The 17989-nt window shown below is 45.9% G+C and overlaps 1 protein-coding gene and 1 long non-coding RNA gene across 2 annotated transcripts; both read left to right on the top strand.

Annotated features, from left to right (window-relative positions):
* Nucleotides 1–9416: 9416 nt before the first annotated feature.
* Nucleotides 9417–12227, top strand: LOC141039200 (uncharacterized). The gene is made up of 3 exons (XM_073506524.1): nucleotides 9417–10103; nucleotides 10610–11503; nucleotides 12222–12227. Exons 1-3 carry the CDS (start codon nucleotides 9417–9419, stop codon nucleotides 12225–12227), a joined length of 1587 nt encoding a protein of 528 aa, XP_073362625.1.
* Nucleotides 12228–13233: 1006 nt separating this feature from the next.
* Nucleotides 13234–17364, top strand: LOC141026317 (uncharacterized). The gene is made up of 3 exons (XR_012188234.1): nucleotides 13234–13320; nucleotides 13412–13505; nucleotides 16855–17364. It is a non-coding gene; the product is annotated as an uncharacterized lncRNA (long non-coding RNA).
* Nucleotides 17365–17989: the final 625 nt, after the last annotated feature.

Raw genomic sequence — 17989 nt, 5'->3', positions numbered from 1 at the left:
GCAGCACGCTGGAATTGAATCAATCTTTGAAACAGGAGCGACTACTTTTATCTCCACACGAGGGAATGTAGAGTACATTAACTTTTTTTTTCAGACTTAATTTATGAAAATTGTGGCTGTAATAAGGAAGCTCATTTTCTTGCTAAAGCTGCAACTTCCTTAGCCCCGGGACGCCATCTTTGGCTAACGGAAAGACCTGACATTGTTTGTATCGCTTTATCCGTTGAGATTTAATAGAGCTGCTTTAGCCCCCCCCCCCCCCACCCCCCCCCCCCCCACACACACACACACACACCAAAAAATAGTACATTAACTATAATTTCTGTTTCGGCGCATGCAAGCAAGCTGGGTCGAATGTTTATGACCAGCCCAGTACGTACGAATGTTTATGTGTCTGCATGCATATTTTCTCCTTCTTTCCTTAACTATCAGTCCTTCTTTTTCTTCATATAGACGTACTACTATATGGTGGAGACTAGAGCGATGCAACATGCCGTGAATGACCCGGAGGACTCGATCGACCGGAGACTTTTGGTCCTATACAAGAGGAACATCCTATCCTAGACTACGGATCACCGAGAGCATAGCAAAGGTGAGTGACGTACGTACAAAGAAAGCGGTGCATCCGTGCATGCATGCGAGAGATAACTGTACTCTCTTCGTATCTAAATATAAGTCTTTTTGATATTTTAATATGAAGTATATACGGAGCAGAATGAATGAATCTACACTTTTAGATATGTCTATATATATCCGTATGTAGTCATATTAAAATCTTAAAAAAACTTATATTTAGAAACGGAGGAAATATGTACTACCTGGTCGTGCAGATGCATGCTGGTGTGTATTGTGTTTTCTCTGACTTTGTGAAGTTGAATGCAGATGCATCCTGGTGTCATGCATGGTCTGTATGATGCTTCAAACACCAATGGACGTACATCATGTACGTATACTTATTAGTGCTATTGGCTTTTGTGGAAAAGATAAATCCATGCCGAACTTCAGCGTGGAAAAAGGTCGCACAAGCATGTGTGAATGCACACTATCTCTTCCCTGTATAAAAGAAAAAAAATGCACACTAACTATCTCCGGGTCCTAACAAACTGTTTGTAGAAAAGCGAGCAGCACGCCGGAATTGAATCAAGCGTTGAAATAGGTGCGACTACTTTTATGTTATCTCCAGACGAGGAAATAGATATACCGTACATTAATTATAGTTTTTGTTTTGGCGTATGCAAGCAAGCTAATTCGACGCTGCTTCATATCGTGCTTGACCCGCCCCGTATGTGCGAGTGTTTGAAATGTCTGCACGTATTTTTCTCCTTCCTTCTTTCCAGAAGCTTTTGGTCCTTTTTCTTCACAAATGTAGTGTAGAGTGAGAGGGATATCAGGCCGTCAACGACTCGGACTCGATGGACCAGAGACTTATGGTCATGGTACGCACTTGTACATGAGGAAGACCCTACTGAGCAGGTACGTACAAAGCAGTGCATGCATGTGAGAGACCAGGTGGGATTAACGTGTACACTACTCGGTCGTGCTGGTGCATGTTGGTGTGTATTGCGTTTTTTTTTAGTTGGTGTATTAAAAAAATTGTTATCTGAAGTTGAATGCAACTGCATGCTTGTGTGTATAATATTTTTCAGAAAAAATGTGCACAATGTTTTAGTCCTAGTCAAAAGATCGGTGGATGCTTGTATCGTCAGCTGCCTTTGATCCATAAAGGCGCCGTCGGCTACTTGGCGAAGATCCAACTGTGCCCTGTGAGCCTGTGATCTATTAACCTTCAATTTGGATGCACTCGTGCAAGCCACTATCCACACTAACATATATAAAGGCTGAAATGACAAAAGCGAAGCAGAGCCAAAGGAAAATTCACCTTTCGTAAAACAAAAAAAGATTCCATTATCTCATTTTCTGGGTTCTTTAGAGGCACTCTTGTGATCAGTTACTCTTGAAAAAGAATTTCAAAGCACTAACCAATCGATAAAGCAACGAGTTATCAACGACAAGGACGGTTGCTAGATACCTCTGCGCCCACAAAACTTTTCCGTGTTGTTTTGTATAGATAGCCGCCGGTTTTCTATGTAGAAAATTTTATGCAAGCCAGCATGTGTGTGTGACTGCCCACCATCTCCACTCTCCATGGAGAAAATCAGCAGCTTGCACGCAGCGACTCATGACCCATCTTGGCATCCATGTGCATTTGCACGTCAGGATTGAATCAGACCCGTTTGAAAGGCAGTGTCTGTGAATAAAGCCTTAATTGGACCTGCCTCGTACGTGCATGACCCGTCGGTCCGTACATGTGCCTGCAAATGCACTTTTTTTTCCCGCAAAAAAAATGCACTTTTCTCCCTCCTTCCCTACCTTTTGGTCCTTTTTCTTCACATATGCACTTACATGGTGATGGTGGGGAGCTCGTGTCATGAATGACTCGGACCCGATCGACCGGAGACTTTTGATCATTGCACTTCTACATGGGCACATGACGCACTTGCTAACAAAAAAGAGCACATGAGGCAGATTCTACTGGTCGAGAGTGTTAGGCGCATGCTTGTAACCTGTGGGGCTAATGTATATAGTAGTCGGCCATGCATGCCCAACTTTTGATCGTTGCACTTGTTGTACATAATGCAGATCCTACCGGTCGAGAGTGTAATGTGCATAGCGTGTGAGTGATGTGCAAAGGAGTGCACGACATGTGAGAGACCAGTGGGAATAATAATGTATATGTACTACTTGATCGTGCGCAAACCTTAAAAGTTTTTTATGGCTAGCTATACATGCGTGTGTAGTGCCATGGTCCGAGTCAAAAGATCACCGGTAAAGGCCTTGTCTGCTGGCCTAGTTGGCAAAGTTCGTTCGACTGTGCGGTGACGAGACTAGAATTTTTATCTTTGTGATGATACTCATATAATACACCCGGGAGCATAACTAGTTTATAAAACAGCTTGACATCAACACCAACCTTTTTCGCAAAACAACCTTCACATCCCTTTTACGCCCTTTCGTGAATGGATCACTTATTTTGACATTAGTTAGACAAGCTCAAAAGTAGCACTGACTAATCGATCTATAAAGACTAGCGACAAGTGGATTAAGCTGCCCGTAGTGGATAGTATCATAAGTTAATGTCATGTCATATGGTATTATTGTATGATACTACCTCCGTAATGCATAGTACTCCTTGTATCCATATATATAGGGCCTAATGAGTTTTTCAAGTTTATGTTTTGACCACATATTAGAGCAATAATATATGACATGTAAGTTACATAAAGTATATCGTCAAATTCATACGTGAAAGAAGCTTTCAATGATATAATTTTCCCATTATACATCTTATATAATATTAATCTTATCAATAGTCAAAGACAGTCTCAAAAGCCGCATTCGACCCTATGTATATGGATGGAGGGAGTATTATAAATTAGTATCTTAGATGACCTTATTTATTCCCATATAAAACATATACAAGTACAATATTTATTATGATACGGTGTCATGATATGATACTCAAATCTTTTTTTTAATTTTATGCCACCTCATCAAAATTGCCTAGTTGGCAGGCATGATCCTAGCTATGATACTACCATTATGGGCAGCCTTACAAGCACAAGGTTGAACTGGCAAAGACGCATGTGTTGCCTCCGACAGAGTTGGCAACGCCAACATACATGGGAGGTCAGGCCATTGTAGGACCAGCAACCATTATTACACTAGACACCATTGCAGAAACGCTGTTAAATATAATAGAAATATATTTTAACATGTTTAGTATATATTAAAAAAGTAAGTGCGTATTTATAAAATATTCATCATATATTAAAAAAATCATCATGTATAAAAATAAGGCATCGTATATTTTAGCGTACAATTTTAAAATGCTCACCATATATTTAAAGAAGTTTAGCATGTATTACGAAAATATTTATTTCATATTAAAAATGTTCATTGTATATTAAAAAATGATGACCATATGTTGAGAAAATGTTTATTATATAGGAATATAAAAAAGGAAAAATGCAAAAGAATGAAAACCAGAAAAAATCAAAAGAAATAGGAAAAAGAAAGAAAATAGTAAAGTAAAGTAAAAGGTAAGTAACCAGAATAAAACGAAAATAAAAAAATTAAAACAGTTAAAAACCGGACAAACTCGAAAAACCAAGTAAAACTGGAATAAAAATCGCTGTTAGAGTTGGCAATTCCATGGCCCGGCAAGGGGAGCAAGCGCCCACAGCCGTCGTGTCAAATATTGTGGGCTTCAATTTTTCTTTTTGAGAAATACGTACATGCGTCATCTAGGAATCGCTCGTGAGATCTTATATGCGGCCGGCCATTTTTTAAATACATTCTGTACATTCCTAAATATACGTTGAATATTTTAAAAGGATTGAGGGCATCAACTATTTGAATATTCAATATGTTGCATCAGGGACAGGGAAATCCTTTAGGCGAGACCTCCTTCCATCTTGCTATAAGAGAAATATACCTCTAACGCCCTTAGCGATTGTGTTAAGCGGTATGTAGTGGTGCCCCCCCGCTATGCTCGCGCTGGCCGCCACAGCTGTGCATGCTGGCCGACGTGCTCGCATGCCCACGTAGCCGTGCAGCTGCAGCCGCATGCAGCCACGGCTGCGTGCGTGCATGCTTCAGACAGCCGCTCGCGGGCGTGCTAGCTAGCCGCTGGCTGCGTGCGTGCTCTAGGAGGTTAGAGCTAGCCGCGTGCGTGCTAGCTAGCCGCTGGCTGCGTGCGTGCTCTGGGAGGTTAGAGCTAGCCGCGTGCGTGCTCTGGGAGGTTGCACATAAGGTACTCACTGAAATGCCTGAAAAGATGCGGAGGATAATTTAAGAGGTGTAGTTATTTCCCAAAATATAAGGAGTTAAAATTGACCGGGCGTGTCCGTGGGCATTCGAGGGACCAAACTAGTGATGCCCAGCTGTAGATACTCTTACACAAGCATATGTAAATGCAAATCAACCAACAACGATGGACGTACATCATGTACATACTTAGTACTATTAGTTTGTGTGGAAAAGGTAAATCCATGGCGAACTTGAGGGTGGAAAAAGGTTACTATACAAACATTGCAGATGTGAATATGCACCATCTCCGGGTCCTAACAAAATGTTTGTAGAAAAAGCGAGCAGCACGCCGGAATTGAATCAAGCTTTGAAACAGGAGCGACTACTTTTATCTCCACAGGAGGAGATGTATAATACACAAATTATAATATTTTTTCCGGCGCATGCAAGCAATTCCTGCGCCAGCTAATTCGATACTGCTTCGTACATGCACGACCAGCCCCATGGGTTTTTCTCCTTCTTTCCCTAACCGTCGGTCCTTTTCTACGTATATGATAGAGATTCAGACAAGAGCGAGAAATCATGCCGTGAATGACCCGGAGGACTCCATCCACCGAGAGTTTTAGTCATCGTGCCCGCTTATACAAGTGGAACATTCTATTCCTACTGATCATCGAGAGCACACCAGAGGTGAGTGACATATAAAGTGCTTCATGCATGTGAGAGACCAGTGGGATAATGTACATACTGTGTAAAATATTAGAACTCCAATATTCTGGTGTATTGATCTGATCGTCATAGGGGTATGTATAAAGTACAACGCGGGTCAGATATAAAGTACAAGACAACTCATACATGATTTAAATCACCTATATCACTAAGCTCCCTAGGGGTAAATTGGCTGAGAATCAATTGGGCTATGGAATCAACGTTGATTTTGACCGGGTCTCCGCAGAGGCATGAGAATTTGACAAAATAACGAAGAAATGCCACCGCCAAGTGACCTCCCCACGTACTGGTTCGACTAATATATCTTTCCTTGACATCATCTCTCTTCTCACAGCATCTCTTCGTTCCCCATCAACAGACAACCCCGATGCAGAATATTAATCGGTCCGTCCCGTAGGGTGACGGTTGGAGTCTCGGTCCGGCGATTGCGGAGGCGTTCGCGTTAGGGTTCGTCGCGCCGTCATCGTCTCTCGTTCTAGCCAGCAGTTTCAGATCTCGGGGCCCTGCCCTGCTCGTCCTTCCAGATCTGTTGTGTGCGCCCAAGGGTGCACGGCCGCAAGCACACCATAAACCCTAGGTGGAGGTCCGGGGAGGAGGGGGAGGAAGATGGAAGATGTGGCAGGGATGATGAAGGGCTTGAAGCTGTCGGAGGAGGAAAAAAAAGGGGTTAGGATTAGGATCACGGCGAAGGAGAAGGGGAAGTTCGTGGAGGCGAAGGCGGTGGGGAAGATCTTCTCGGAGAAACCTGCACACCCCGATGCGATCCGTCTATCCTTGGGGAAGGTGTGGCGCCCGATCAAAGGAATAGATTGCAAGGAAGCGGGCGACAACAAGTTTGTCTTCACGTTTCTTCAGGAGTCCGGGAAGAGGAAGGCGTTGGAGAACGGGCCGTGGATGTTCGACAAGGAGCTCGTGGTCGTGGAGGATTTTGAACCGAGCAAGAGGATGGAGGACTATGAATTCAACAATATACCTATCTAGATTCGGGTGTTCAACCTCCCACTGGGCATGATGACTATAGAGGCGGCTGAAGAAATTGGAAATCTGGTTGGGACGTTCGTGGAGGTGGATACAGGTGCAGATGGAACGGCAATAGGAAGGTTTTTGAGAGTCAAGATTAGGATGAGAATTGACAAGCCAATTATGAGGGGTTTTACTCTTGAGGAAGAAGGGGGGAGAAGAACCAGAAGAAGAATGTGAAGGAGGTGGGCAGGATGGAAGAGGAGGATGGCTGGTGTAGATTTGAGTATGAGTATCTTCCAGATTTTTGCTACACCTGTGGCATGATCGGGCATGGCGAGAAGAAGTGCGCTATTGTTCTGAAGAAAGGAGAAAGATCGCAGTTTGGGCGGTGGTTGAAAGCAGAGATGGGGGTAAGGAGGGGTCGTCAGAGGAGGGGCCGTGGAGGAGAAACAACAGGGAGCTAAGTGGTAACAGGAGCTGGGGGCATGGTCGATCATATGGGAGGTCCGGAAGCGGCAGCGACAGTCTGTCGTGGCGTAAGGAGGATGATCGTTCGGGTAATGAGGCAGCGGGAGGTTTAGAGAAAGGGGAAGAGGTCACGAGCCCACCTAAGATTGCAAGCGAGCAGAAGAGACAGGGTACACCGAGGAACCTTCAGTTGGTGCTGACTGACAACTTGCCGAAAGGAGATGGAGAAGGGGGTAAAGCTGCGGCTATGAACATGGAGGGAGCGGGTGGCCAGGGGTCTGAAACACCAAGGATGGAGTTGGATGAGCATACAGTACAGGGGATAGTAGGGGCTAGTAGCGACAGTAAGATCACTGGTAAAAATCAGAATGGCAAGAAGTTTAGGAAGAAGGAGAGACCTAGGAGTGGGGAGGCCAGCGATCATCAGCAAGTCGTGGAGTTGGGGCAGAAACGGGGGCTCGAGGAGGCTGAGGAAGAGAAGGAGGTGAAGAGAGGCAAGGTAGATGAACAGGGAGGAGGTGTAGTCGAAGCAACTAAGGAGAGAGATGCCAACATTAGCATATCGGCCGGGCTGTCAGCGCAGCCCCGCCGGGAACAATGAAAATCATCAGTTGGAACTGCCGGGGACTCGGGAACGGCCCGGCAGTTCGGAGTCTCCTCGAGATGGGGAGAATGGAGGATCCTGAGATTTTATTTCTTGCTGAAACGAGGTTGACGGAGAGGGAACTGGAGAGTTTTCGGTGGTCACTTGGACTTGCTCACATGCTTGTGTGGGACCCAGTTGGAAGGAGTAGGGGCATTGCTATGTTTTGGAGAAGAGGGGTGGATGTATCTTTGAGATCGTATGGACGGAGGCATGTTGATGTTGATGTGGCAGGAGAAGGAGGTAGTATTTGGAGACTTACAGGTGTGTATGGCGAGTCGGCTGCAGAATGAAAGAAAGATACTTAGCGTACAATGAGGCTTCTAGGCCAACAACACCAAGCCGGACGACCTTGGCTGTGCCTCGGGGACTTTAATGAAATTTTGGTTTGTGATGAAAAAGTGGGGGGTGCTGCACGATCGCAGGCTTGCATGGGCAGATTCAGAGAGGCGCTGGTGTGTTGTGATCTCTATGATGTTGGTTATGTGGGAGATAAATTTACGTGGAGGAATCACAGTAAGGATCTCAATTCTTATATTTGCGAGAGGTTGGACCGTGCAGCAGCAAACACAAAATGGTGTGAAACTTTCCCGGAGTTTTCTGTAGTTAATGGTAACCCACGTCACTCCGATCACCGCCCAGTCATTGTGTGCACAGAAGGACAACAGAGAAGTGGCAGAAGGGGGGACCGAGGGTTCCGGTTTGAAGCCTGGTGGTTGCAAGAGGCCGGATGCAGCGAAGAAATACAAGGAGCATGGGAGGAAGGCTGGATGAAGGGCGACGAAGGGGTGGCAGGGGTTATGGGTACTGTGGCGGGGCGAATGGTGAAATGGCAAAAGGAGGTGGTGGGTGAGTTGGAGGGACGGCTGAAGAAGGCGAGGGCGGATCTGGAGAGGTGTATGAGAGAGCCTGTCTCCAAGCAGAAGGTTAAAGAAGAGGCTGAGCTGAAGTGCGTGGTAAGGGACTTGGAGGACAAGAAGAACACTAAAGTAAAACAGCGTACCCATATCTCATGGTTGAAGGATGGCAACAGAAGCACCCGTTATTTCATGGCCTATGCCTCGGCGAGAAAGAAGTCGAATAGGGTGGAGGAGTTAGTGAAGGAGGATGGTGAAGTAGTGAAGGAGGGGGAGGATTTGACTAACTACGTGTGCTCGTTTTTTCAGGATCTATTTACAACACACTTCTCGGGTGATCGCATGCAAGAACTCATCAGTCGAGTGAAACCGCGCGTTACCAGCAATATGCACACCATGATCGATACGGAGTTCACCCGAGAGGAGGTGAAAGCTGCGCTAGATCATATCGGAGATCTTAAGGCTCCTGGGCCAGACGGAATGTCGTCCGTTGTGTATAAAAAACATTGGCACTTTATGGGTGATCGCATTGTGGAGGAGGTACTTGCTGCCCTCAATGGCGGTGACATCCCCGACGGATGGAATGACACCGTGGTTGTGCTAATCCCGAAGACCAAGAACCCGAAAAGGATCAAAGACTTGCGGCCGATCTCGCTCTGCAATGTCCTGTACAAGTTAGTGTCTAAGGTAATTGCCAACCGTCTCAAGCTCATCATGCCGGAGATAATATCGGAGAACCAAAGTGCTTTCGCCCCGGACGGCTGATCACTGACAATGTGCTCATTGCCTATGAGTTGTCCCACTTCTTGCTAAATAAAAAGAAGGGGAAGGAAAGCTATGTTGCGGTTAAAGCTGATATGAGCAAGGCCTATGATCGAGTCGAGTGGAATTTTCTGCGAGAGATGCTTGTGAAGTTGGGGTTTAGCCGCCGTTGGGTAGAACTAATCATGAAGTGTGTCACAACTGTGCGCTATCAGATTAAGGTGAACGAAGAGTTAACTGAACAGTTCAGCCCCTCCAGAGGCCTGTGGCAGGGCGACCTGGTGTCGCCGTATCTTTTCATCATATGCGCAGAAGGTTTGTCGGCCCTGCTCCATGCTGCAGAACAAGATAACAGAATTAGTGGTGTGAAAATTTGCCGAGCAGCACCTGCGGTTTCCCACCTGCTCTTTGCGGATGACTCGGTCCTACTGCTAAAATCGAATGTGGAGGAGGCCACTTGTTTACGTGAGGTGCTAGATATTTACGAGGAGTGCTCAGGACAGTGCATCAATGTGGAAAAATCAGCAGTAATGTTTAGCCCTAATACCCCTACGGCAGACCGGACCACGGTCAAGAATGCGTTAAGGATACAGAAGGAAGACTGGAACGAGAAGTATCTGGGGCTCCCCGTGCATGTGGGACGATCCATGCGGAGAGCATTCGCATATGTAAAAGGAGCCATTGCAGGCAAGGTGTACGGGTGGAAAGAGAAGCTCATCGCCAAGACAGGGAAGGAAGCCCTTGTTACTGCAGTTGCACAAGCCATCCCCACGTTCGCGATGTCATGCTTTGACCTCACGAAGGGCTTCTGCCAAGAGATTAGCTCCAGGATCGGTAACTACTGGTGGAGTCAGCAAGATAAAGAGAACACGGTGCATTGGATATCTTGGAAAAGCTTGTTCTGCCAAAAGCGCAAGGAGGACTGGGGTTCAGGGACATGCATAGTTTTAACATGGCGATGTTGTCTCGACAGGCATGGAGGTTTATACAACAGCCTGACACTCTATGCGGCCGACTCCTAAAAGCTCGGTATTTCCCCAATACCCATGCTCTAGCTGCTGAGCCGAAGGAAGGCATCTCATACGCATGGAGAAGCATGCTGCGAGGGCTTGATCTTGTCCGCGAAGGATATATATGGCGTATAGGAGACGGTGTCGATGTTAAAATCTGGTCGGATCCATGGATCCCTCGTCCATGGTCCAGAACCGTCAACACACCGAGGGGAAACAATCTGTTGGAGAGGGTCAGCGATCTAATCAACCCAGCCACTGGACAGTGGGATGTGCAGCTTGTACGGGACACGTTTTGGGCGGATGACGCACGTCTTATACTCCAGATACCTTTGAGAGAGGATGTGCATGACTTCATTGCCTGGCAGTTTGACAACAAGGGGGCTCATTCAGTCAAGAGTGCTTATAAACTCTATGAGGAGTTAAAAAGGCAGAAGAAGAATGGAGGGCAAGGGATGAGCAATCATGCACCGGGGAATCTGCATTCTTGCAAGGATGATTCGTGGAAGAGGATCTGGAAGCTACCATGTCCAAGGAATGTGCAGATGTTCACATGGAGAGTGAAGCATGAGTCATTAGCACTCCTGACTAACATGCACAAGCGAGGGCTGAAGGTGGAGAGCACGCGCTGCTTATTTTGTGGACGGGCTGATGAAGATGGAGCTCATCTCTTCATTAAGTGCAAGGCAGTCAAGGAGGGGTGGAGGGAACTGGCGCTCGAGGGTGAAAGAATTAAGCTTGAACAGATTCCGTCCGTGCATGCGATGCTGGACTTTTTGTGGGGAGTAGATGAGAAGAAACGCATGCACATTCTAACCTACTGGTGGCATTGGTGGAGTGTGCGCAACAAGCTGAGGAAAGGGGAGCCCCTAGCGCCGACAAAAGAAATAGCGAGGCGAACACGCAGTGCTGTCATGGAATATATGCAAGTCTATATCAACTCACCAAAGAAAGCCTGTCTGGACAAATGGACTGCCCCGTCCGATGAGATGCTGAAAATCAACGCGGATGGATCATTTGCTCCAGGAGAAGGACATGCGGGGTGGGGCGTGGTGGCGAGAGACTCGGCGGGGAATATTGTGGCAGCCAAGGCTGGACGACAAGATCATATACAGGATGCCTTTGCGGCGGAGGTTGCTGCCCTGTCAAATGCCGTGGCCCTTGCAGCCGACCTGGGGTGCCTGAGAGTCAACTTCGAGACGGACTCACAACTGTTAGTTGAAGCTATGGACTTCAGGAAACCAGACTCATCAGCATATGCGGTAGTCATTGAAGATACCAAGTTTCAGTTAAAAATGTGGTTCTCTAAGCATACAATTTCTGTTTGCCGCCGTAGTGCTAATGCCGTAGCGCATGAGTTAGCCAATATTGGCCGTTTGTACCCAGTAGAACATGTCATGCACTGGGAGTCTGATGTACCAGCCCATGTGGCTGCTTGTGCCTCGAGCGATATGCCTAAGCACCGTTAAGTTATAAAGCTTTGTTTTGATCTAAAAAAACAAACAACCCTGATGGGATTTTTTGTCCAAAAGGACCCCCTGCCGAACGCTATTGCCAAAAAAGACTATCTGCAGATAAAAATGTCAAAAAGGACCCCCTCACTAGTGGCGGCAGGCGCGACAGGCGACACGTGGCACCTGCCGCCACCGCAGGAGGCGGCAACGCGGGGCACAACGGTTCTCGCACAGTGGAGCAGCTGGGACGGAACGGGCCAGGAGTGGTGGGCCCGGCCGCCACTAGGTGAGGCGGCCACTGTCGCCGCTGTCGCTCCCGGGCCGACAGGCCGTGCTGCTCGCGGGCCCAGCGTGTGGGCCATGCCGCCACTACAGTAGGCGGCGTCCCTGTTGCTGCACGCGCGACAGCGCTGATTCCCGTGCTGACGACGCAGATTTTCATGGGCGCTGATTCCACGGTTCCTTGTTTTGCTTTCTGCCACAAGTTTCGATGATCTGGAATCAGATTCCTGCCTAAACTTTGTAGTACTGATTGCTACGTAGACGACAGTGATTAAAGCGGTGCGTGATTCTCGCTTCCGTCTATTGCTCCAGCCGAAGCGACAGCACTCAGGCGTGCTGATTTCAACGCGTGTTTTCTTGCCGCACACTCGAGAGCGTTGTTGTTGCTGTGTGTGATGAGACACCGCGATGCTGGAATCCGATGCCGCGGTAGGTGAGTTCTGGCTCGTTCTGCCGACAATACAGTGGTCCTCTTCTTTTTAAACGTACATCCGCGGCTCCGTGCGCATAGATTCTCTCTCGCATATCTCTGGTTGCCTTCTCTGCCTCTCTGCTCTCTCTAAATGTAAAAGAATACACAGACAGAAAGAAAAACTTGGTAGCCACTTTCACTCGTGATTTTGGCCGATTTAGAATTGGATTTCAAAGATGATGAAGTTGAAGAAAAGATAGATTATGGTAAGATCTATCCATTTTTGTTGGTTTCGTTCGCATGCATGATGTTTTCGTTCTGTTTGATTAGTTCCTAAGAGTGTATTCTCTGTTGTTTTAAGCATAATTTTAGCACTTGGAGGAGTCATTTAGAGCTTGAGGAGTAGGATTTGCGTAGCGAAGTGAACTACGAAGTTGAAGATCAAGGTATGAGCTTTGCAATGCATGGAATTTTTTGTGCATGCACGAGGTAATTAGTTAGTCTTTTAGCTCGTCATTAGCTATGCAATGTTAGTGCTTAGAGGTTAGAAATAATTTCAGACGACAGATACAACATTTATAATATATTTTTTAGAAGAGTAGGTTGAAGATGTTGTACCTATGTTAGGTGCGTCCATTAGTATTGACATGCGAGAAATCTTAATACGGTAATTAAGAAAAAACTTGTACTGTAATTGTTCATTGCATGTGGTATGTTATTTCATGTAGTATGTTTATTAATAAGTCTATAGTTAGGAAGCCGTAGGTCTACTTTGTTATGTCGCAATAATCTAAATTTTATATGTTAAGATTATGTGCTAATGTACTTGATGATGTATGTAATTAGGTAAAATAATTCATCTTAGTAGCAAACAAGGAGGAGATGACGTGATTGAAGAAATTGTGTTTCCATCTTCGCTATCCCTTTTGAGGTGATGACCACATACATGCAAGTGCTATTTTCATACTTTTGATAGCAGAAAGAAAAATCCGTGTGTAATATTGATGTTCATGTGATAATAGGTTGACTCCGTTCATATAGTACTGGTGACGGAAATTTATTCGAACTATTTGGACTTTTAATTGCATTCGCAAGCACATCCATATTGGAGCTAAGGTATAAAATGACACCATAATTTTGTTAATATTTTTTATATTGATGTACTGTTGTGAATAATGTGCATGCCGCTGCAAATATTATTATTTGTAAATAAATGATTGCTATTGTATGATATGAACAAATTATATAAATCCGGAAGAAATTAAATGTTTTACTCATATGATATTAAAATGTTATTATCATACTATTATGTTTAGTGGTTGTTTGTCATAACGAGTAATTACCATCGGTTATGTCATAACCTGTTGTAAGAAAATTAGTTTTTACTAATAGTCGTTTTTCCAAAAGCTCAGTTTTTGCATGTTACGAGAATCAGTTTAGGATATTTTTGGGGTAGTTGGAGAAAAGCAAACAGAGTTTTAGTTTGTGACGCTCGTAGACGAGTTAGAGAAAAAAAAGTTCTCTAAATACCCACTAACCAAACAACCCCGGAAAGTCTAAGCAAATGATTCTAAAAACAAAACGAATATTTGTAACGAAAATACGATTATTATTTTAGTCGTCTGATATGTAAATGTTGTCATCGTACTACTATTAAATGTTCAGTTACTAATTGTTTGAAATGTAAACATGTATTTTGGTTAGGTACTATGGAAAATTTAGTAGTGTACTATGGGAATGTCTTACGGGACGGTCCTTTCGGGGTGGATGTGTCCTTGTGCGAGTCGACTACAGTTGTAGTTAGAGACATGGTGAACGTGGGTTACGCAGCTGTCAGAAGGTGCATCCGAGCGGTGTTTGGCCCAGGGATGCAGGGGGAAAATGACAATGGAGGCCTTCGTCGCTGACGGAGCAAATGATGGGACAGCTGCCCGTTGGGGTTTGCGGCCTGTCACAGGTGATCAGTCGTGGGGGTCGTACATGAGGTTTGCAAGCAATCCCAATAACCCAGTGTTTGGTCAGCCGATGGTGTATGTGGAGTTCATTTCAGTCACTGATGTTGCCGGATGCAGTAGCAGGGGCGGTGAGGTCGAGTTGGCCATCGCATCAGCCCCTAGCATTGGCCCATCGGAACCGACGGGCGACCAGCCTGTGTATGACACAGGATATTGGTCTGCGGCCGTTGACATGAGTGAACACGTGGAGGGATTGCCGGAGGCGCTCGATGATGACGATCACTCTTCCGCGTCTTCCGAGTCAAGCGAAGAAGAAGATGTTCCTCCCCAGAGAGTGGTCGCGGCGTCACTGCAACCTGGGTTTTTACAGGATATGAGCATCACAAATGAATTTCACTCTGTTTCTGGCCTAGAAGCGGGGAGCCTGGAGGTTGGGCAGGTTTTCCCAGACAAGAAGTCTGCTTACCAAGCAATTAATAGGTATGCAATCGCCCTCCACCGCCAGCAAAAAGTGAAGCAGTCTGATAAAAAAGAGTTGAAGGTCATATGCATCCACACCGCGAAAGGTTGCCGGGGAAGAGTTCTTGCTAGACTGAAGCCTGGGGTATGTCAGTCATGGCATATCACAAAAATAGTGCAGCGTAGCTGTGAGCAAACTGGGACTCTTTCAAATCACTGCAATGTGATGGCAAGATATGTGGCACAGGTGATGGAAACGATTGTGCAGGGAAGTCTCAACATTAGTGTTAGGGCTTTGCAAAAAGATGCAGAAGATCAGATTGGCTTCCCTGTCAGCTACAGCAAGGCTAGGCGTGCGAAGGAAAATATATTCAAGAACTTGTATGGAACCTATGAGGAGGCCTATTCTTATGCCCCCAGAATGCTTCATCAGATAGCAAGTGCTAATAGGGGGACTCAAGTTTGGCGGAGAGAACGTCAGAACCCAAAGAACCCGGGTGAGCTAATCCTGGACCGCTTATTCTGGGCATTCGCCCAGACTATACAAGCCTTCAGGCACTATCGCCCGGTATTATCAGTTGATGGTACCTTTCTCACTGGAAAGTACAAGGGCACACTATTGGTGGCGATTGCAGCAGATGCAAATAATCAGCTTCTTCCTATTGCACTGGTCGAGAGCGAGAACAAAGATAGCTGGTTATGGTTCCTGAGCTGCGTGAAGATGGGTGTCGTGAAAGAGCGTTTAGGTGTTTGCATCATCTCTGATCGCAACACAGGATTATTAAGTGCTCTCGACATAATTAAGGAGTCGTCAGAAGAGTGGGGGTGGCCGGATCTAGAGGGAAGGTGGTGCATGCGGCATTTGGCAGCAAATTTTTACTCCAAATTCAAGAATAAGGATTGGTTCAAGTTATTCAAGAGGATTTGCATGCAGAAAACTGAAGCCAGAATGAATGCCATCTGGGCAGGTATCAATGGTGAGATCGAGCGCGCGGCCTTGCCGCAGAGAGAAGACCGGAGGGGTCGAAGGACGGCCATAAATTTGAGCCAGTGGATCGGCGAGAATTGCCCTGATGTGTACAAGTGGGCGCAGGCTCACGACACCGGGGCTCGGTATGGAATAATGACCAGCAACATGTCAGAGGTGTACAATGGTGTTCTTAAAGGGGTGAGAGCCTTGCCTATCACAGCCCTAATTGAAGAAACTTGGAACCGGACCCTGTCATACTTTGCAGACAGGGTTACCGTGGCTAAAGCACAAGTTGAATTGAACAAGCCATGGTCCGAGAAGATGCAAAGACATCTGGACGAGAAAGCAAAGAAGTCCCAAAGCCATGGCTGCAGGAAAGTGGACGCACTTAGGAATAAGTGGGAGGTCAATGCGAGCCAAGTACGTTAAGGGTCAGCACAGAGGATCAAAAAAGCAAGCTGTCACCCTCGGCCCAACGTCCTGTGAGTGCACGTGTAACAAGCCCAAGCTTGAGGGCTACCCTTGTAGTCATGTGCTCCGGGCGGCTGCAGATCAAAAAATCAGTGTTGAGCCATACATATCACCGTACTTCAACATGTACAATCTGTATAACACTTGGAACGGTGAGTTCTGGGCCTGGGGCATTGATATGAACTACAAAATGATGTGGCCAGATGGGCCAAAATGGGTTCCGAACGCCGACTTGATGAGAACCGCCAAGGGACGACATCAGTCTAGGCGTCATCGCAATGACATGGACCATAGCCAGATGGTAGAACCAAGGCGATGCCGCGTTTGTAGGTGTCCTGGACATTCACGTAGGGAATGCCCGTATCGAGCGAACAACACCGCATGATGTTGATTTATCTGTACTCGCTATGTCTACTTATATTTGTATTATACTTTTATTAATTTAAATTGAATATGTTTGTATTATTGAATCTCTTTGTGTTATTGTATTTATATTTATTTTAAATTGAATCTCTTTGTATTATTGTGTTATTGTATTTATGTTTATTTTAAATTGAATCTCTTTGTATTATTGAATCTCTTTGTGTTTTTTTTGTATATTTGTGTGCAGGTTATGGCTAAAGTGCCGCGGCTTTTGGAGGGGCCCCATGACGCCGGCCACCGTTGCCACCTATTTTTGAACCCAAATAAAGAACATGATTATCGGAGTTTCAGACTTCGAACCGTAAAGAAAACCTGGCCAATACACAATTATTTCATTCCTCACCTTGACGCTTACGGACTACATGCTTTTGCTAGGCTCACATCAAGTGAAGACCCATCCCAGTTACGTTCGGATCCATCCCTTTTGACATCCCTCGTTGACCGGTGGAGACCTGAAACCCACACCTTTCACTTTCGTTTTGGGGAGCTTGCACCTACACTGAAAGATGTTTCTATGATCCTTGCTGTACCAATTAGAGGTGAGCCGTTAGTCTCTCGACGAGTGTCTAAAACTTGGGCACAAAATATATCAGACCGTCTTGGGATGGTAATGCCAGAATCACAACATACTGGTGGTGGCCCCCGTGGCATCCCACTCCCCTGGCTTCATGATAACTTTCTTAATTTTTCTAGCTTCGCTGATTCTGAGACGAGGAAAAGACATCTGTTTGCGTATTTGTTGTGGCTCCTCGGGGTTATGTTTCCAAATTCACATGCGGACATACTTCTCCCTGGTCTCATCTACATTGTGGAGAAGATGGTAGATGAACCTTTACCCGAGCAGCCAAAATACAGCTTCGGTTCTGCCATTCTATCTCATACATATAGAGGCTTGTGTGATGCCACACAAAAAACTTCCTTCGCAAAAAAGCTCCGTTACTTTGTGTCCCCTACGAGTTTCCACTGTTGTGGTCCTGGGAATACCTCCCTGTAGGACGACCTCGTATAATAAATCCCATACACCCATATGACTATGGTGAGGGCAGCTGTGTAACTATGGCCAGCAGGTGGACAAAGCCACGGAAACATTGGTCTCCAAGTATTGCAAAAAATTGTTACCCTATATACCACCAGCAGTTTGAGGCACTTGATGAGTCTGTAGTCACATGGAACCCATGGACTCAGGAGCATGTACATATGGTCTTTGATATACGACCCATCACAGCAGGCATGTTGACCGATAGTGCATTCTGGCTGACTCGCTGCTACTTATTGTTCCTGTGGTGTGTTGAGCCTTACAACCCAGAGCGTGTCATGAGACA

Source organism: Aegilops tauschii, chromosome 1 (assembly GCF_002575655.3).
Source record: "Aegilops tauschii subsp. strangulata cultivar AL8/78 chromosome 1, Aet v6.0, whole genome shotgun sequence".
NCBI classification, from domain to species: Eukaryota; Viridiplantae; Streptophyta; class Magnoliopsida; order Poales; family Poaceae; genus Aegilops; species Aegilops tauschii.
The sequence above is the reverse complement of the archived record's forward strand: the minus strand, read 5'-3'. Positions and strand labels throughout refer to the sequence as shown.

Excerpts from the sequence above, each read along its gene's own strand:
- LOC141039200 (XM_073506524.1), top strand. The coding sequence starts at position 9,417 with ATGAAGTGTGTCACAACTGTGCGCTATCAGATTAAGGTGAACGAAGAG. Across the intron at positions 10,104-10,609 it reads AGCAAGATAAAGAGAACACG|TTTGACAACAAGGGGGCTCA; the intron begins GTGCATTGGATA and ends ATTGCCTGGCAG.